This window comes from Oncorhynchus keta, chromosome 32, assembly GCF_023373465.1.
Source record: "Oncorhynchus keta strain PuntledgeMale-10-30-2019 chromosome 32, Oket_V2, whole genome shotgun sequence".
NCBI classification, from domain to species: Eukaryota; Metazoa; Chordata; class Actinopteri; order Salmoniformes; family Salmonidae; genus Oncorhynchus; species Oncorhynchus keta.
This window is the reverse complement of record NC_068452.1, coordinates 15632841-15650422: the sequence shown is the minus strand read 5'-3', so window position 1 is coordinate 15650422 and position 17582 is coordinate 15632841. Positions and strand designations below refer to the sequence as shown.

The 17582-nt window shown below is 42.9% G+C and overlaps 1 protein-coding gene and 1 long non-coding RNA gene across 7 annotated transcripts in view; both read right to left on the bottom strand.

The window, feature by feature from the left end:
- Positions 1 to 1095: 1095 nt before the first annotated feature.
- Positions 1096 to 5475, bottom strand: LOC118364720 (uncharacterized). Its single transcript, XR_004821641.2, has 2 exons — positions 1236 to 5475; positions 1096 to 1198 (listed from the first exon to the last, which is right to left on the bottom strand). It is a non-coding gene; the product is annotated as an uncharacterized LOC118364720 (long non-coding RNA).
- A 28-nt stretch (positions 5476 to 5503) lies between these two features.
- The window catches only part of LOC118365150 (interleukin-3 receptor class 2 subunit beta-like), a 66626-nt gene continuing 54547 nt past the window's right edge, over positions 5504 to 17582 (bottom strand). For 5 of the 6 annotated variants that reach the window (XM_035747111.2, XM_035747105.2, XM_035747110.2 and 2 more), the window contains 9 exons: positions 15229 to 15373; positions 13401 to 13536; positions 13072 to 13226; positions 10949 to 11076; positions 10545 to 10728; positions 8054 to 8150; positions 7318 to 7387; positions 6598 to 6707; positions 5504 to 6483 (listed from right to left, as the gene is read on the bottom strand). In XM_035747111.2, the coding sequence (XP_035603004.1) occupies positions 5730 to 6483; positions 6598 to 6707; positions 7318 to 7387; positions 8054 to 8150; positions 10545 to 10728; positions 10949 to 11076; positions 13072 to 13226; positions 13401 to 13536; positions 15229 to 15373 (1779 nt within the window). In that variant the 3' untranslated portion in view covers positions 5504 to 5729. The remainder of the gene's footprint in view (positions 6484 to 6597; positions 6708 to 7317; positions 7388 to 8053; positions 8151 to 10544; positions 10729 to 10948; positions 11077 to 13071; positions 13227 to 13400; positions 13537 to 15228; positions 15374 to 17582) is intronic. The other variant, XM_035747106.2, reaches the window with a different exon arrangement.

Here is a 17582-nt window from a genome sequence, read left to right as displayed (position 1 = left end):
AATCTATACAGAGTACCCCATAATGACAAGGCAAAAACAGGTTTTTAATACTTTAAAAATGTATAAACAATTAAAAATGGAAATATCACATTTACATAAGTATTCAGAACCTTTGCTCAGTACTTTGTTAAAGCATCTTTGGCAGTGATCCTGACTTGTCTCCCAGTCCCTGCCACTGAAAAACATTCCCACAGCATGATGCTGCCTCCACCATGCTTCACCTTAGGGATGGTGACAGGATTCCTCCTCCTCTTTGGCATTCAGGCCAAAGAGTTCAATCTTGGTTTCATCCGACCAGAGAATCTTGTTTCTAATGGCCTGTGAGTCCTTTAGGGGCCTTTTGGCAAACTCCAAGCGGACTGTTGTGCCTTTTACTGAGGAGTGGCTTCCGTCTGGCCATGCTACCATAAAGGCCTGATTGGTGGAGTGCAGCAGAGATGGTGGTCCTTCTGGAAGGTTCTCCCATCTCCACATAGGAACTCTGAAGCTCAGTAGAGTGACCATCAGGTTCTTGGTCACCTCTCTCACCAATGCACTTCTCCCCCGATTGCTCAGTTTGAACTTCTTCCATTTAAGAATGATGGAGGCCACTGTGTTCTTGGGGACCTTCAATGCTGCAGACATTTTTTGGTACCCTACCCCAGATCTGTGCCTCGACACAATCCGGTATCGGAGCTCTATGGACAATTCCTTGGTTTTTGTTCTAACATGCATTGTCAACTGTGAGAACTTTTATAGACAGGTTTGTGCTTTTCCAAATCATGCCCAATCAATTGAATTTTATTGCAGGTGGACTCCAATCAAGTGGTAGAAACAGCTCAAGGATGATCAATGGAAACAGGATGCACCTGAGTTCAATTTCAAGTTTCATAGCAAAGGTCTGAATACTTCTGTAAATAAGATTTCTGTTTTAGATATTTTATAAATTAGCTAAATTAAAAAATGTAAAAAACTTTTCACTTTGTCATTATGGAGTATTGTGTGTAGATTGATGAAGATTTTTATTTATTTAATCCATTTTAGAATAAGGCTGTAACGTAACAAAATGTGGGAAAATGTGTATACTTTCTGAAGGTACTGTATGTGACATATAGGTCATATCCAAAGCCATAGTCATTTTATTCTTAAATAATAATAAATGTATACATGAACCTCTGATATTAACCTGATAATATTAGGATAGGCACAATGAGAATCGCTATACAGAAAAAACACGGGGGGGGTCATCATAGCACATCCATCTGGGGACATTTTTCTTGACCTGAATGGAGCATTTGGGGAAGGAAAGTGTGACAGAAAGCTTGTTTCACAACATAATCTATTTGTATGATCGCCTAGAAATAGGCCTACAGCACAAAATACAGGAAATACAGGAAAACAATTGGCACAATTTTTCATATATCAAACTACTTATCATATCTCATATAAAGCATAATATAAAATGTATATTATATTGAATATTTCAGAAATAAATAGGACTGACAAATCGTTAACACAAAGTTAAGGGCACCAGATGACAGGGCATATATAGTGTGCCAACATTCGCTCTGTGCTGGTGAAGAATTCATAACTTTGGGGAGACTGGGATGGTTCTAACACTTTTAGCATTTTTGTCAATTTCTCAGAGATTGTTTGAGCTGCTATATTCAATATGTGATAGGAACGGCTTCCATCTGTCTGCTACCAATAGGTATAGGTGTTATCTCTCTAAATCAAACAGACAAGGAGTAAAATGCTACAATTTATGTCACCTCCCAGGTCAGTTGTAACAGGGCCTGGGGTGAAATGTAAGTTTAAAAAAATGCAGAAATCATGATATGCAACGAAATATTAAAAGCCTTACGGAGACCATGAGAACAACATTGCCACGTCCCCTTAAGGATCGGACCCTTTTTTCAATTTTCGCTTAAAATGACATACCCAAAATCGAACAGCCTGTAGCTCAGGACCTGAAGCAAGATATGTATATTCTTGATACCATTTGAAACGAAACACTTTGAAGTTTGTGGAAATGTGAAATTAATGTAGGAGAATATAACACATTAGATCTGGTAAAAGATAATAAAATGAAGAAAAAAAAACATTTCACTGTAACAGCTACAGTAAATTGGACAGTGCAGTTAGATTAACAATAATTTAAACTTTCTGCCCATATCAGATATGTCTATGTCCTGGGAAATGTTCTTGCTACTTAAAATGTCATGCTAATCACATTAGCGCACATTAGCTCAACCGTCCTATGGGGGGGGCACCGATCCCATAGAGGTTAACATTTTGTGCAGCAGAAATAATAAAATAATAATAAAAATCATATCATTTTTTTACGTTCCATTAACTGGCCCTTCTCAACCACTACAACAACATCCGGACTAAACAACAACATCTGGACTAAACAACAACATCTGGACTAAACAACTGAATGTGGTGTCCCTTATGTAAAAAAAAACGAATGAATTTCACAAGTGAACACGTGTGATCTTGTGTGATCACGTGTCATTTTCTGTGAAGTTAATGTGATAAAATGTGACAACGTGAGCATGTGAGACATTGAAGGGACATTTGATTATCTGACACAGGTTGCCCCGGCAGGAGTTTGCCCTGGGTAAAAAGTCATTGCATTTGGTTTGGAACCGGGCTGCCCCGCTAAACGCCCACGGCGAAGTTGGCTCAAAACAAAAGTGACATACTATAGATTAAGCAAGTGGATGTTCTCAAGACACTTGTTCTACCAGTCGTCAGGACGTCACGATGGTCCCAGATGATCCCAAACCATTATAATAAAGTAATGGTATGGTGATTTTAAAGTAAGTGGTAAGCTGTTCATCTAAAATATAACTCCACCTGGGATTTGACCTCATAACCACTGGATTTGAGGTGTGCTGAGCTTTCTTGCAGCACCAAAATGTCTGGCAGCATTCCTCCTGTGGCAATTTGCATGCCCAGCACCCAGACCTCCTTAGGCTAACCCTGACCCTTGCAGCCATGAGCTATCTTAAATTTTTAGCCACATGATCAAACTTTAGTATTGATAGCGTACATATAATATATAATATAATAACACACTGGTTATAAACCTGATAAGTTTGATGAACGACAAAGCAGGTGATGCTATCTGCAAAATACATTTGGTCAATTTGTTTAATTTCTTACCTCAAAATCATATTTTTTCCAATAAAATCGCCAGTCTATCACAGGGTCTTGCTTCTTCACAATAAATAGTGCACAGCGAGTCACATGATTCTGACTTGTTCCTGATTAGAGATATTGAGTGTCACAACTGTCCTGTGTTACAACCATCCCCGGTCTCTCCTAACTATCCCCGCTATGATAACCTTTCAGAGGAGGATACACTAAGTGTGAGTCCCAAATGGCACCCTATTCCCTCCATAGTGAATAAGGAGGCATTTGGGACTCAGCCTTCACTACTGTGTGCCCTCTTCTGATGTGTAACACAGGGATTTACATATACGCGAGGGGAGGTCCTCGGGACTAATCTGAAACACACAGATTCTCTAACATCAGGGAGTGGAGCATGGGAATAATAGGCAGCGGTATAGTGAACAACCCACAAATATTTGACACCATAATTTCATCTTCAGCTCCAGGCATACATGTTCCTTGGAAGCTCTAGCTCGTACTGATTCCCTATCACAGGGCATAAAAAAAACTTTAGGGGACAGACAAATCCTCAATTATATTCAATATATGCCTGAGTTATGGCATAACACAGATCAGATCAATTACTCGTGTTCACAGAACATGTTGCACAATACTCTCACGAGGGAATGCCAAGGGGAGAAGGAGAGTGGGTAAAATTGGCATACGGGTACTCTTGCCATACACACTTACAAAATCACCGGATATACTTCAAAATTTGTACTAGCCCAATGTTGCCACTCCCATCCTCCCTGCGCATGCCAAACTTCTCATGGTAATGCGACTATGTAGAACAACAAGAACAGCCATGTTAAATACTGAAGGCCACACTCGTAATTACAATCAACAGAGGCACAAGGCTGCATTCACCAACTCAACAGTTCCACCCTGTCATATCTTTCCCCTCGATTTTTGAAATGTGTCCTCACATTTATAACCAAGGAAGCAAAAGGTTTTCCACGCTGACCCTCAACACGTGAGCCCCTCAGGGGTGCATGCTTAGTCCCCTCCAGTACTCCCTGTTCACCCACGACTGCTTGGCTGCGCACAAGTCCAACGCCATCATTAAGGCTGCTTAGACCACCTATAGAGGAGGTCAGTGATCTGGCAGTGTGGTGCCAGGACAACAACCTCTCCCTTAACATCAACAAGACAAAGGAGCTGATCGTGGACTACAGGATACGGAGGGCCAAGCACACCCCTATCCACATCGATGGGGCTGTAGTGGAGCGCGATGAAAGCTTCACGTTCCTTAGTTCCACATCACTAAGGAATAAACATTGTCCACCCAGACATTTGTGAAGAAGGTATGACATTGCCTCTTCCCCCCTCAGGAGGCTGAAAATATTTGGCATGGGCCCTCAGATCCTCAATGTTCTACAGATGCACCATTAAAGGCATCTTGACTGGTAGCATCACTGCTTGGTATGGCAAATGCTTGGCATCCGACTGCAAGGCGCTACAGAGGGTAGTGCGTATGGTCCTGCCATCCAGGACCTCTATACCAGGCGGTGTCAGAGGAAAACATTTGTCAAAGACTCCATCCACCCAAGTCACAGCCTGTTCTCTCTGCTACCACATGGCAAGCGGTACCAATGTACCAGGTCTGGAACCAACAGGATCCTGAACAACTTCTACCCCCAAATCATAAGACTACTAAATAGTTAACCAAATAGCTAACCAGACTATCTGCATTGACCCTCTTTGCACTAACACTGTTGCTACTGTTTATTATCTATCCTGTTGCCTTGTCACTTTACCCCTACATATATGTACATATCTACCTCAATTACCTAATACCCTTGCACATCAACTCAGTGCTGGTACCCTGTGTATATAGCCAAGTTATCGTTACTCATTGTGTATTTATTCCTCGTGTTATTTTCTTTCTATATTTTTCTCTCTGCAATTGTTGGGAAGGGCCTGTAAATTAAGCATTTCACTGTAAGTCTACACCTGTTGTTTACGGAACTTGTGACAAATTACATTTGATTTGGTTCTGTAACACAACACTTTGCAGCCCGTGGGCCGACCCCTGCTGTAGAACGACAGGAACAGCCACCGGCACTGACAGAGACTTAAGGCTGCGCTCACCAACTCAACAGTGCCACCCTGTTACACATGTACCATCCATGTGATGTGGTGGAAACCTGGGATTCTGGCCCTGAGTCACTTTTACCACCCAGAGAGGAATGGCTTACTGCACTATGCTTCTGTGTTTGTAGTTAGTCCTTACAGTAGAATCCATAGGCCACCTCTGAGTTCAACAGATACACAGTAAGTACAGTGTTGCCATCTGCTGGGCATTGTGAGTAATCAAGGGAGGCTATTGTATGAGGCACCACAGTTTTCCCTCCTAGAAATAGAAGTGTTTCTCAATCTCAACCCAGTCTTTGGTGACCACAAATCACTAGTTTTACACGTGGTCCATTCCAACACCAACACACCTGATTGAACTAGCCCAACTAATAATCAAGCTCTTGTGATTAGTTGAGTCAGGTGTGTTAGTGTTAGAATGGATCAAATATTGAGAACATGTCCTGAGCATGTATTCCAGCATTAGATTGGGTTAGCTAAGTGGCTAGCTGGGACAGTCTGACATAGGGATCGTCCTTGTACTGCTCCTCCTGCCTCCTCTCTCTCCTCCCTGCCTGCTGCTCTTGACTACCCCCTTTAGGTGGCCCAGAAGACTGCACATGGCCCCAGCCCTCAAGTGCCCGTAGAGCCGGGAGGAAGCAGTACCCAGAAGTATGTAGGGTAGGGTCCACTGGGGGCAAGGTGAAGGGGGTGGTGGTGGGCATGTACGCTGGAGGAGGGTCTTCATTCCCACTGGGTGGTGAGCAGGTGGACATAGAGCTAGGTTGGGGTGGGAGGAGCTCTGACTTGGGCCATGCCATGATGACGACATTGTTGCCGTTGTTGTTACCAATGTTCTTACTGTCGTCCGTTGTTGATCTGGACAGGCCAGCACTGACCTGAGGCATCGCCACATAGCCCTCACTCGACTCCAAGGGGGATGGGGCAGACCTCTCCGAGGAGGAGGGAGAAGAGGGGTCAGAGTTGGAGAGAGTGTTGTCGGACTCGTCACAGGGAGGCTCCAGACTCAGAAACTCACTCGGCGCCGGTGAACTGTCACCACACAAGATGTAAGGGCCACTGAAGCTGAATCCGGATGAGTCTAGAGCAGGAGGGCAAGATCTGTCCACAGACAACAGAAGTATTGAGGAAAAGTTTGGGTCATACTTCTTCCACTCCTCCTTGGTAATGGAATGGAACAGTCCATTGGCCTTTACATCTGGGGTCAACCACAATGGATTATCTGAAGAGCTGCAACACAAGAGTTGAGTTACGGCTTAGGGTTGAGCCAGGTCACCGTGTGTACGAGTATTATTTTATAAGTGTTGGATAGTGTAGAAGCATAAAGATATGAGCTCATTTTACCAGCTAAAGCAGAGCCTGATATCCTCCCTGCTCTCCAGTGTCTGTACGCTGCAGATGTAGGTATTTTCACTTCTCTCACTCTCGGGAAATAACAACCTATCAGGAGACTTCTGGGAAAGAGAGGACATACCATTATCTGTGAATGATGAACTATGAAAGATGGATGCATGGAGGCACGTGCACAGATAGAGGTCTACCTGAGCCCGAGCCCGAGCACCTGCCCCTTTCACACCCGTTTTCCCTCACACCCTTTTGGGTGGCGGTATATTTTTTGTATACCGTTTGTCGTTGTTGTTCTGAACCCATTGTCCCCAAGTCGTCGTGACATCGTCAAGTTCACTAACTAGCAGATGTACATCAATCGACATTCAGAGGCACTATAACTAGCTTGCTTACAATTGTGTAAATTAGTGTAAATAGGCCAATGCTAAAACATGTTTACATTTTCACTAGAGAGGCTGTTAGTAGGTTATGAATTTTGAGATATGAATTGCCCCTTTTTTCATTTTGAGCACCAGCCCCCTGAAAGGTCTGTGCACAGCCCTGGATACATACATTGTCATTTATAGTGGTTATGAAAAATCATTTTTGTACACAGTCTAAGACCATTTTTATTATTATTGAGTGCAGTTGTCATATAGCTGAATAGTCCACAGTGAGATGCTTTGTGAATAATGCTGGATGAATACTCAGCCATTCAGATGTATTCAGCAGACTGACCTTAATGACCTCTCCCAGTGCCTTGCTCTTAAGGGGTGACGGGACAGACACCTCCCACAAGACTAGCCTCCTACAGACAGAAAACGAATCAATCAATCAATGGATGGAAAAATGAACGAATAGAATGACAGGTAACTGCCAAAATAAAGGATAGGGTGTTGGACCACCATGAGCCAGAACAGCTTCAATGCACCTTGGCACAGATTCTACAAGTTTCTGGAATTATATTGGAGGGATGCGACGCCATTCTTCCACAAGATATTACATAATTTGGCATTTGTTGATGTTGGTGGAAAATGCTGTCTCAGGCGCCGCCCCAGAATTTCCCATAAGTGTTCAATTGGGTTGAGATCTGGTGACTGAGAAGGCAATGGCATATGGTTTACATTGATTCCATGGTTTACATTGTTTTCATTCTCATTGTGACCACTCGTGGCCTGTGGATGGGTTATTGTCATCCTATAGGGGCATTGCCCATGTAGCCAAAATAATTGTCCGCCCAGCATTTTTATACATGACCATAAGCATGATGGGATGTTAATTGCTTAATTAACTCACAAACCACACCTGTGTGGAAACACCAGCTTTCAGAATACACTACTTTGTATTCCTCATTTACTCACGTGTTTCCATTATTTTGGCAGTTACCTGTAATTTAACACTAGTAATAACACAAGGGGGCAAATTAGAATGATAGAAAAACAATAAAACAGTTGGAGAAGTCTGATTTAGTCACCTGTGACAGGCTGGTATGGTAACATAGAGAGTGATGAAGACAATGGCCACCAGTACACTGATGAAGACGTAGAGGAAGGTGGTGATGGACCAGGAAGCTACCAGGAGATATGGGACAAAACATGCATATATGTAAGAGTGGAACATGTAGTTGAGGATGATTGATGAGTAATTGATTAGAAGTGTCTGGAAATTCCTGTCTGTTACATGAACTGATTGAGATGGTGGTTGCTTCAAGAGAACAAAGTCACATTTTATCATCTCCTGTATGCTGCCTTCATCAAGTCTAGTCTTAATTTCTTCTCGTTTCACTCTCTGAACCCTCCAAACAGCGTGTTACACACATTTCAGTATTATGGTAGTTCAATGATAAAACATCCAATTCATCCAAGCTCATTGTTCACATGAAAGCAAATATCATGACTTCAGATTAGACTAACACATGGAAGCAAAGGAAACGCTCTTCAATACATAATGAAAGTCTCTGTTTGTTTTTGAAAACCTTCAAGGGATTTGAACTTTGGTGCTCTTTCATTCAGCTTCACATTATAGTTTTTTGAGCTCCACTCTTTTGATATGGATCACATCCCCTCATTTGTACTTGTTTTTGTTCAGACTGGTTATCTCTGATGATAAAATATGTTTTCAGAGTTATAGGCAAAAAAATAATAGAAATAGCTTGGTCCAAGTTTGTGCTCTTGCCAACTCCATTGCTGTCATCATCAAGCCATATATACAGTGCCTTGCGAAAGTATTCGGCCCCCTTGAACTTTGCGACCTTTTGCCACATTTCAGGCTTCAAACATAAAGATATAAAACTGTATTTTTTGTGAAGAATCAACAACAAGTGGGACACAATCATGAAGTGGAACGACATTTATTGGATATTTCAAACTTTTTTAACAAATCAAAAACTGAAAAATTGGGCGTGCAAAATTATTCAGCCCCTTTTACTTTCAGTGCAGCAAACTCTCTCCAGAAGTTCAGTGAGGATCTCTGAATGATCCAATGTTGACCTAAATGACTAATGATGATAAATACAATCCACCTGTGTGTAATCAAGTCTCCGTATAAATGCACCTGCACTGTGATAGTCTCAGAGGTCCGTTAAAAGCGCAGAGAGCATCATGAAGAACAAGGAACACACCAGGCAGGTCCGAGATACTGTTGTGAAGAAGTTTAAAGCCGGATTTGGATACAAAAAGATTTCCCAAGCTTTAAACATCCCAAGGAGCACTGCAAGCGATAATATTGAAATGGAAGCAGTATCAGACCACTGCAAATCTACCAAGACCTGACCGTCCCTCTAAACTTTCAGCTCATACAAGGAGAAGACTGATCAGAGATGCAGCCAAGAGGCCCATGATCACTCTGGATGAACTGCAGAGATCTACAGCTGAGGTGGGAGACTCTGTCCATAGGACAAAATCAGTCGTATATTGCACAAATCTGGCCTTTATGGAAGAGTGGCAAGAAGAAAGACATTTCTTAAAGATATCAATAAAAAGTGTTGTTTAAAGTTTGCCATAAGCCACCTGGGAGACACACCAAACATGTGGAAGAAGGTGCTCTGGTCAGATGAAACCAACATCGAACTTTTTGGCAACAATGCAAAACGTTATGTTTGGCGTAAAAGCAACACAGCTCATCCACTCTGAACACACCATCCCCACTGTCAAACATGGTGGTGGCAGCATCATGGTTTGGGCCTGATTTTCTTCAGCAGGGACAGGGAAGATGGTTAAAATTGATGGGAAGATGGATGGAGCCAAATACAGGACCATTCTGGAAGAAAACCTGATGGAGTCTGCAAAAGACCTGAGACTGGGACGGAGATTTGTCTTCCAACAAGACAATGATCCAAAACATAAAGCAAAATCTACAATGGAATAGTTCAAAAATAAACATATCCAAGTGTTAGAATGGCCAAGTCAAAGTCCAGACCTGAATCCAATCGAGAATCTGTGGAAAGAACTGAAAACTGCTGTTCACAAATGCTCTCCATGCAACCTCACTGAGCTTGAGCTGTTTTGCAAGGAGGAATGGGAAAAAAATTCAGTCTCTCGATGTGCAAAACTGATAGAGACATACCCCAAGCGACTTACAGCTATATTCGCAGCAAAAGGTTGCGCTACAAAGTATTAACTTAAGGGGGCTGAATAATTTTGCACGCCCAATTTTTCAGTTTTTGATTTGTTAAAAAAGTTTGAAATATCCAATAAATGTCGTTCCACTTCATGATTGTGTCCCACTTGTTGATTCTTCACAAAAAAATACAGTTTTATATCTTTATGTTTGAAGCCTGAAATGTGGCAAAAGGTCGCAAAGTTCAAGGGGGCCGAATACTTTCGCAAGGCACTGTAGCAAATGACATGACAATGAATGACAAGGAGTTGGTATGATGGCAAAAACAGATGGCAAAAAAAATCAGGCTAGAATAGAATATTATTAAAAACATGCTTCAACTAGGAGATACAATCTAGGTCCATTACCTGGTTGTGAGGTCCACTCCACTGGGTCGGTCCATTCGGAGGGGGGTCCTTCGAAAGTATCACCCCTTCCCGGGACCACCAGGGCTCTCACCTTAACCAGGTAGCACTCAGAGGGGCGCAGGGACCCCCCCAGGATGGATAGTGAGAGGGACCCCTGGGAGACATTGAGGAACCTAGTATCCTCCTGAAAAAGAAAAGGTTGGACAGAACCAAGAATCAGTCGTCATCAAATGATCTGTTCATGAGATGCTTAAAAAAGCAAGTCTATCTCGCTTGATGAGCGTTCTTTAGATGATGACCTAGAGATTATCAAATGTAATACTGGACATGAAAAGACATTGCTTTTGGATCATCCCACTTCCTGTGAAATTATAGCACAAAAATAGATCAAATACTTATCCTACCCGAGTGTCATTACTCCAATAGTGCACCTGATAGGTGAGTTCAAAATTTGATTTTGGCGGATTCCATTTTAGAATCCAGTTCCCATCTCTCGCTTCTATCTGCACGTGGAGTGGACGGTTTGGACGAACTGTATAGAGAGATACATCAAAAATCAGACATCAAGAATCTTTAAAGAGATTGAACTTGATCTTAAACAGGCTGATGTGATTATATTCAATCTCTCTCTATCCCAGTCTGCTGTTTCCACATGCTTCAAGATAGCCACCATTGTCCCTATACCCAAGAATGTAAAGGCAACGGAACTAAATTACTATCGCCCAGTAGTGCTCACTTCTGTCATCATTAAGTGTTTTGAGAGACTAGTCAAGGATCATATCACCTCAACCTTACTTGTCACCCTAGATCCACTTCAATTTGCTTACCACCCCAATAGGTCCACAGACAATGCAATCGCCATCACACTGCCCTATCCCATCTGGACAAGAGGAATACCTATGTAAGAATGCTGCTCAGCATTCAACACCATAGTATCCTCCAAGCTCATCATTAAGCTTGAGGCCCTGGGTCTGAACCCCGCCCCCCTGTGCAATTGGATCCTGGACTTCCTGATGGGCTGCCCCTAAGTGGTGAAGGTAGAAAACAACACCTCAACACTGGGGCCCCACAAGGGTGCGTGCTCAGTCCCCTCCTGTACTCCCTGTTCACCCATGACTGCGTGGCCACGTGATCGACTTCAGGAAACAGCTGAGGGAGCATCTCCCTATCCACATCGACGGGACAGCAGTGAAGGTGGAAAGTTTCAAGTTCCTTGGCATACATATCACTGACAAACTGACATGGTCCACCCACACAGATAGTGTGGTGAAGAAGGCAAACTGACATGGTCCACCCACACAGATAGTGTGCTGAAGAAGGCAAACTGACATGGTCCACCCACACAGATAGTGTGGTGAAGAAGGCAAACTGACATGGTCCACCCACACAGATAGTGTGGTGAAGAAGGCAAATTGACATGGTCCACCCACACAGATAGTGTGGTGAAGAAGGCAAACTGACATGGTCCACCCACACAGATAGTGTGGTGAAGAAGGCACAACAGCACCTCTTCAACCTCAGAAGGCTGAAAATAATTGGCTTGTCACCTAAAGATGCACAATTGAGAGCATCCGGTCAGGCTGTATCACCGCCTGGTACGGTAACTGCAGCGCCCACAACCCCAGGGCTCTCCATAGGTTGGTTCTGTCTGCACAATACATCACCGGGGGCAAACTACCTGCCCTCCAGGACACCTACTGCACCCAATGTCACAGTACGGCCAAAAAGATCATCAAGGACAACAACCACCCGAGCCACTGCCTGTTCACCCCGCTATCATCCACAAGGCGAGGTCAGTACAGGTGCATCAAAGCTGGGGCCGAGAGACTGGAAAACAGCTTCTATCTCAAGATCATCAGACTGCTAAATAGCCATCACTAGCACAGAGAGGCTGCTGCCTACATACACAGACTTGAAATCATTGGCCACTTTAATAAATGTAATGCTAGTCACTTTAATAATGTCACTTTAATAATGTTTACATATTTTGCATTACTCATCTCATATGTATATACTGTATTCTATACTATCTACTGTATCTTAGTCTATCCCGCTCTGACATTGCTCGTCCACATATTTATATATTCTTAATTCCATTCCATTACTTAGATTTGTGTGTATTAGGTATTTGTTGTGAAATTGCTAAACACGTGTATGTGACCAATACAATCTGATTTGATTTACGAACGTATGTATTTTTTGCAGGACGTAACATATCATGCGAAATGGACAGTTGTGCACAATTCCCTGTGCCAGTTTTGGCTCATGAGCACAAATTTCTTAACTACTGGCTAAAATTATACAAAACCTTCTAGCCTCACTTTTGATAATACGCTTCTGGAATCAGCAGAAAATTGTGCCTGTGATACCACAATACAAACTCCAGGTGGCAGCACTGATACACAATCACTGAGGCAGTATATTTCCTGGATTGCATCAAAACAAATATCATCATTAATTGAGTATCAGCTATGAGATTTTATTCCCCTTCAAATATCACCCCTGTGTCGGAGTGAAAATGACTCACTGTTTTTATGTGTTTTAAACGTTTTGCTGTTGCATGTGGGGATGAGCTCCACCTCTAGCTGTTCTGAGTCTGGGACAGGGAAGGAGCAGCTGTATTTGAGCATTGGACCCCTGGACGGAGCGCTGACCATGGTGTTAACACAGCATTTCTGGGCTCTGGAGAGATGGCGAAAGGGATAGATAGAGAAGAGGGAGGACAATGCTGTGAAGGAGAGTAGACATCCTTGAGACTGAAGTGAACTGTTTTGTCTCTCATCCATGGGCACACACACATGAACGCATGCTCAAACGCACACACACACGGTGCTTTGGCAGCAGATCCTAACTCACGGTGCAGTGTGGTTGCGTTTGCAGGACAGATGGAAGGTAAGGAACTGAGCCAGGTCTCTCTTCACCTCCCAGCTGCATGTCACCACTTTCTCGTCATCCACCACACACTGCGCACTGGAGGGGCCTGGCACAGGGTCTGCGTGAGGGAGGGAAGGGAGGTGAGGGAAAGAGGGAGGGAGGGAGGAGAGACAGAGAGAGTCAATTAGGGAGGACGTGAGTGAACAAAAGGGGAGAAGACATTGATGCACGGCTGAGCAATGCTATTCCAAACACATGACATGATGAGATCACAATGCCCTGACACGTAAATCACACACAATGCTATGAAGTCACTCATAAGAATTTAATTACAAACTCATTACAATCCTATAAAACTAATAGATTAGGATGAAGTATGTTTATGTACAATTAATTCGGAAAGTATTTAGACACCATTACTTTTTCCACATTTTGCTACGTTACAGCCTTATTCTAAAATTCATTAAATAGTTTCTTTCTCCTCAATCAACACACAATACCCCATAATGACAAAGCACAAACAGGTTTAGACATTTTTGCAGACAAAAAAAAAACATTTAAAAAATGAAATATCATATCTTCTTGTGTATGACGCTACAAGCTTGACACACCTGTATTTGAGGAGTTTCTCCCATTCTTCTCTGCAGATCCTCTCAAGCTCTGTCAGGTTGAATGGGCACAGCTATTTTCAGGTCTCTCCAGAGATGTTCGATTGGGTTCAAGTCCGGGCTCAAGGACGTTCAGAGACTTGTAGGGAAGCCACTCCTGCGTTATATTGGCTGTGTGCTCAGGGTTGTTGCCTTGTTGGAAAGTGAATCTTCATCCCAGTCTGAGGTCCTGAGTGCTCTGGAGCAGGGTTTCATATTTCCCTCGATCCTGACTAGTCTCCCTTTCCCTGCCGCTGAAAAACATCCCACAGCATAATGCTGCCACCAGAGTTCAATCTTGGTTTCATCAGACCAGAGACTTTTGTTTCTCATCATCTGAGAGTCCTTTAGGTGCCTTTTGACAAGCTCCAAGCGGGCTGTCTTGTGCCTTTTACTGAGGAGTTGCTTCCGTCTGGCCACTCTACCATAAAGGTCTGACTGGTGGAGTGCTGCAGAGATGGTTGTCCTTCTGGAAGTCTCACCCATCTCCACATAGGAAATCTGAAGCTCTGTCAGAGTGACCATCGGGTTTCTGGTCACCTCCCTGACCAAGGCCCTTCTCTCCCGATTGATCAGTTTGGCCTGGGGGCCAGCTCTAGGAAGAGTCTTGGTGGTTCCAAACTTCTTCCAATTAAGAATGATGGAGGCCACTGTGTTCTTGGGGACATTCAATGCGGAAGACATTTTTTGGTACCCTTCCCCAGATCTGTGCCTCGACACACTCCTGTCTCAGAGCTCTGTGGACAATTCCTTCAACCTCATGGCTTGGTTTTTGCTCTGATATGCACTGTCAACTGTTGGACCTTATATAGACAGGTGTGTGCCTTTCCAAATAATGTCCAATCAATTAAATTTACCACAGGTGGACTCCAATGAATTTAAACATTTCAAGGATGATCAATGGAAACTGGATGCACCTGAGCTCAATTTCGAGTCTCATAGAAAAGGATCTGAATACTTATGTAATTAAGGTAATTATTATTATTATTTTTTTTTACTGTTTTCACTTTGTCGTTATGGGGTATTTTGTGTAGATTAATGAGGGGGGAAAAAATATTGAATCAGTTTTAGAATAAGGCTATAAACGTAACAAAGTGTGGAAAAAGTCAAGGGGTCTGAATACTTTCCGAAATCACTTTATATACAGTAGGATTGCCACTCACCGTCCTCAGTCATCCAGGTCACTAGAGAGCTCCACTCACTCCACAGTCCCGTCTTCCCCTTTGCCCTAACCTTGGCCTCATACTGGCAGCCAGGCGCCTGAGCTTCAGGCTCCAAACTCAGCTGGGTGTCTTGAACCTTCACTGCCTGCACAGAGAGAAACAGACAAAGACTATGGATGAGTCCCAAAGGGGCCTCACAAGGCTCTGGTCTAAAGTTGTGTACTATAAAGGCAATAGGGTTCCATTTGGCACACACATTATGTGTGCATCTCAATTCACTAAAGTAGCTCTCCATTGGGCACATACATCAACTCAACGTCTATTCCACGTTGGTTCAACATAATTCCATTGAAATAACGTGGAAACAGATTGATTAAACCAGTGTGTGCCCAGTGGGTTCCTTTCTTTGTCTCATTCCCTACATATGCACTAGTGTGAAGCACCTGGTCTGGACATAATCTTTAAATTGCTTTCACCTGTCCTGAAGTTTCAAATTAGTGCAGATGAAAGGGTGGAAACCACTTCAGACTATTGAGACAGAGCCCTGATCTTTATCTGACTTGGTGGTATTGTTTTCTGTACTTCCGCCGTGTGACATCCTCTCAGTCTCAGATAGTGGCACGGTAGGTAATCTTTGGTGAGGATTTTGATGTGCAAGATGAGCGAAGCAGGAACATGGATGTCACCAGGACCTAGCTTTCGGCACGTTAGCCCCGAATGATTTTCGGACAGCCCCGAATCTTTCGCGCTACTGCAATGGTGAAAAACAATGGTAGTTACAGTTCATATAAGGAAATCAGTCAATTATAATAAATTCATTAGGCCCTAATCTATAGATTTCACATGACTGGGCAGTGGCGCAGCCATAGGTGAGCCTGGGAGGGCATAGGCCTACAGTGCTCCTCACCTATGGCTGGGAGCCAGGCCCAGCCAATCAGAAAGATTTTCCCCCCACAAAGGGCTTTATTACAGACAGAAATACTCCTCAGTTTCATCAGCTGTCCGGGTGGCTGGTCTCAGACAATGCCTCAGGTGAAGAAGCCGGTTGTGCAGGTCCTGGGCTGGCATGGTTACACGTGGTCTGCGGTTGTGAGGCCGGTTGTCAAATTCTCTAAAATGATGTTGGAGGGGGCTTAGGGTCCTTCTGTGGCTCAGTTGGTAGAGCATGGCGCTTGTAACGCCAGGGTAGTGGGTTCGTTTCCCGGGACCACCCATACGTAAAATGTATGCACACATGACTGTAAGTCGCTTTGGATAAAAGCGTCAGCTAAATGGCATATATTATATTATTATTATTATTGCTTATAGTAGAAAACTTAACATTACATTTTTCTGGCTGAGTTTAACTCGATCTTCTCTAAAATTTGATTAACTCGGCCAGTTAGCCACACTTACTTATAACATTGAAGAAGATCGAATGTTCATGGGAAAATCCATATTCCCATGAAACTGATTATCAAATGGTTGGCATGCATGCAGCATGGACGTTTAACCTGTAAAACGCGAATAATTATACATTTACGATTGACAGTGATGATGGCCTAATTTATAATAAGGTAGGTCTAATTTGGTGTTTTTAGGATTTTCTGAATGAAAGGTTTCATGTCGGTACCAACTTTCATTCAGAAATGGCTCAATAATAATTTATAAAATGGTGCTCCAGGAGGCTACCTAAAAAAATAGCATTGGTTATAATAGATGTAAAGCAATCGCCATGTGTGGTCAACTGATCCCCCCAACACCATTTTGATTGGGACAGGTTCCTTGTGCTGCTTTGGGACAAGCATGGGAACTCATCTTGATAAATCAATCAATGTCAGATTTTTTGTTTTTACCGAATCTCCGTTTGGATGTTAGGTTACAATTATGCTGGGTAATGTTAGCTAAGTTGCGGTGAGTGCTCATGGTCATTAGTCTAGCATTTAAAAGCATTGCAGATGTTCTCTACACACATACACTAGACCTATAGCCTACCTGTTGAGCTACGCTGACATTTTCCTCAACTTTCCAAGACTTTTCTGATGCATTTCAGTCACTTAGCCTACTGATGTGAATACACAATATATACTAAGTCATTTGACATATTTTTTGTTATTGTTTAAAAAGGTCATGCAGTAAGGACTACATTGTTTTAATAACAATATAGCTGAAACCACTATTGGCTTCATTGACTTACTGAATTTATGCTATTGTAATTTTAGGCTAGGCTACTAGCTGATATATTACTTTAAATATTACTCTAACAGTAGGCCTTCCTATACAATAACAATTGCGGGGAAATTCTGTTTAAATACGTGAGTGCCACTGGAAAGTTGGTGTACTATAGTTTCCTACTCATATTGTAGGCCTAAGAT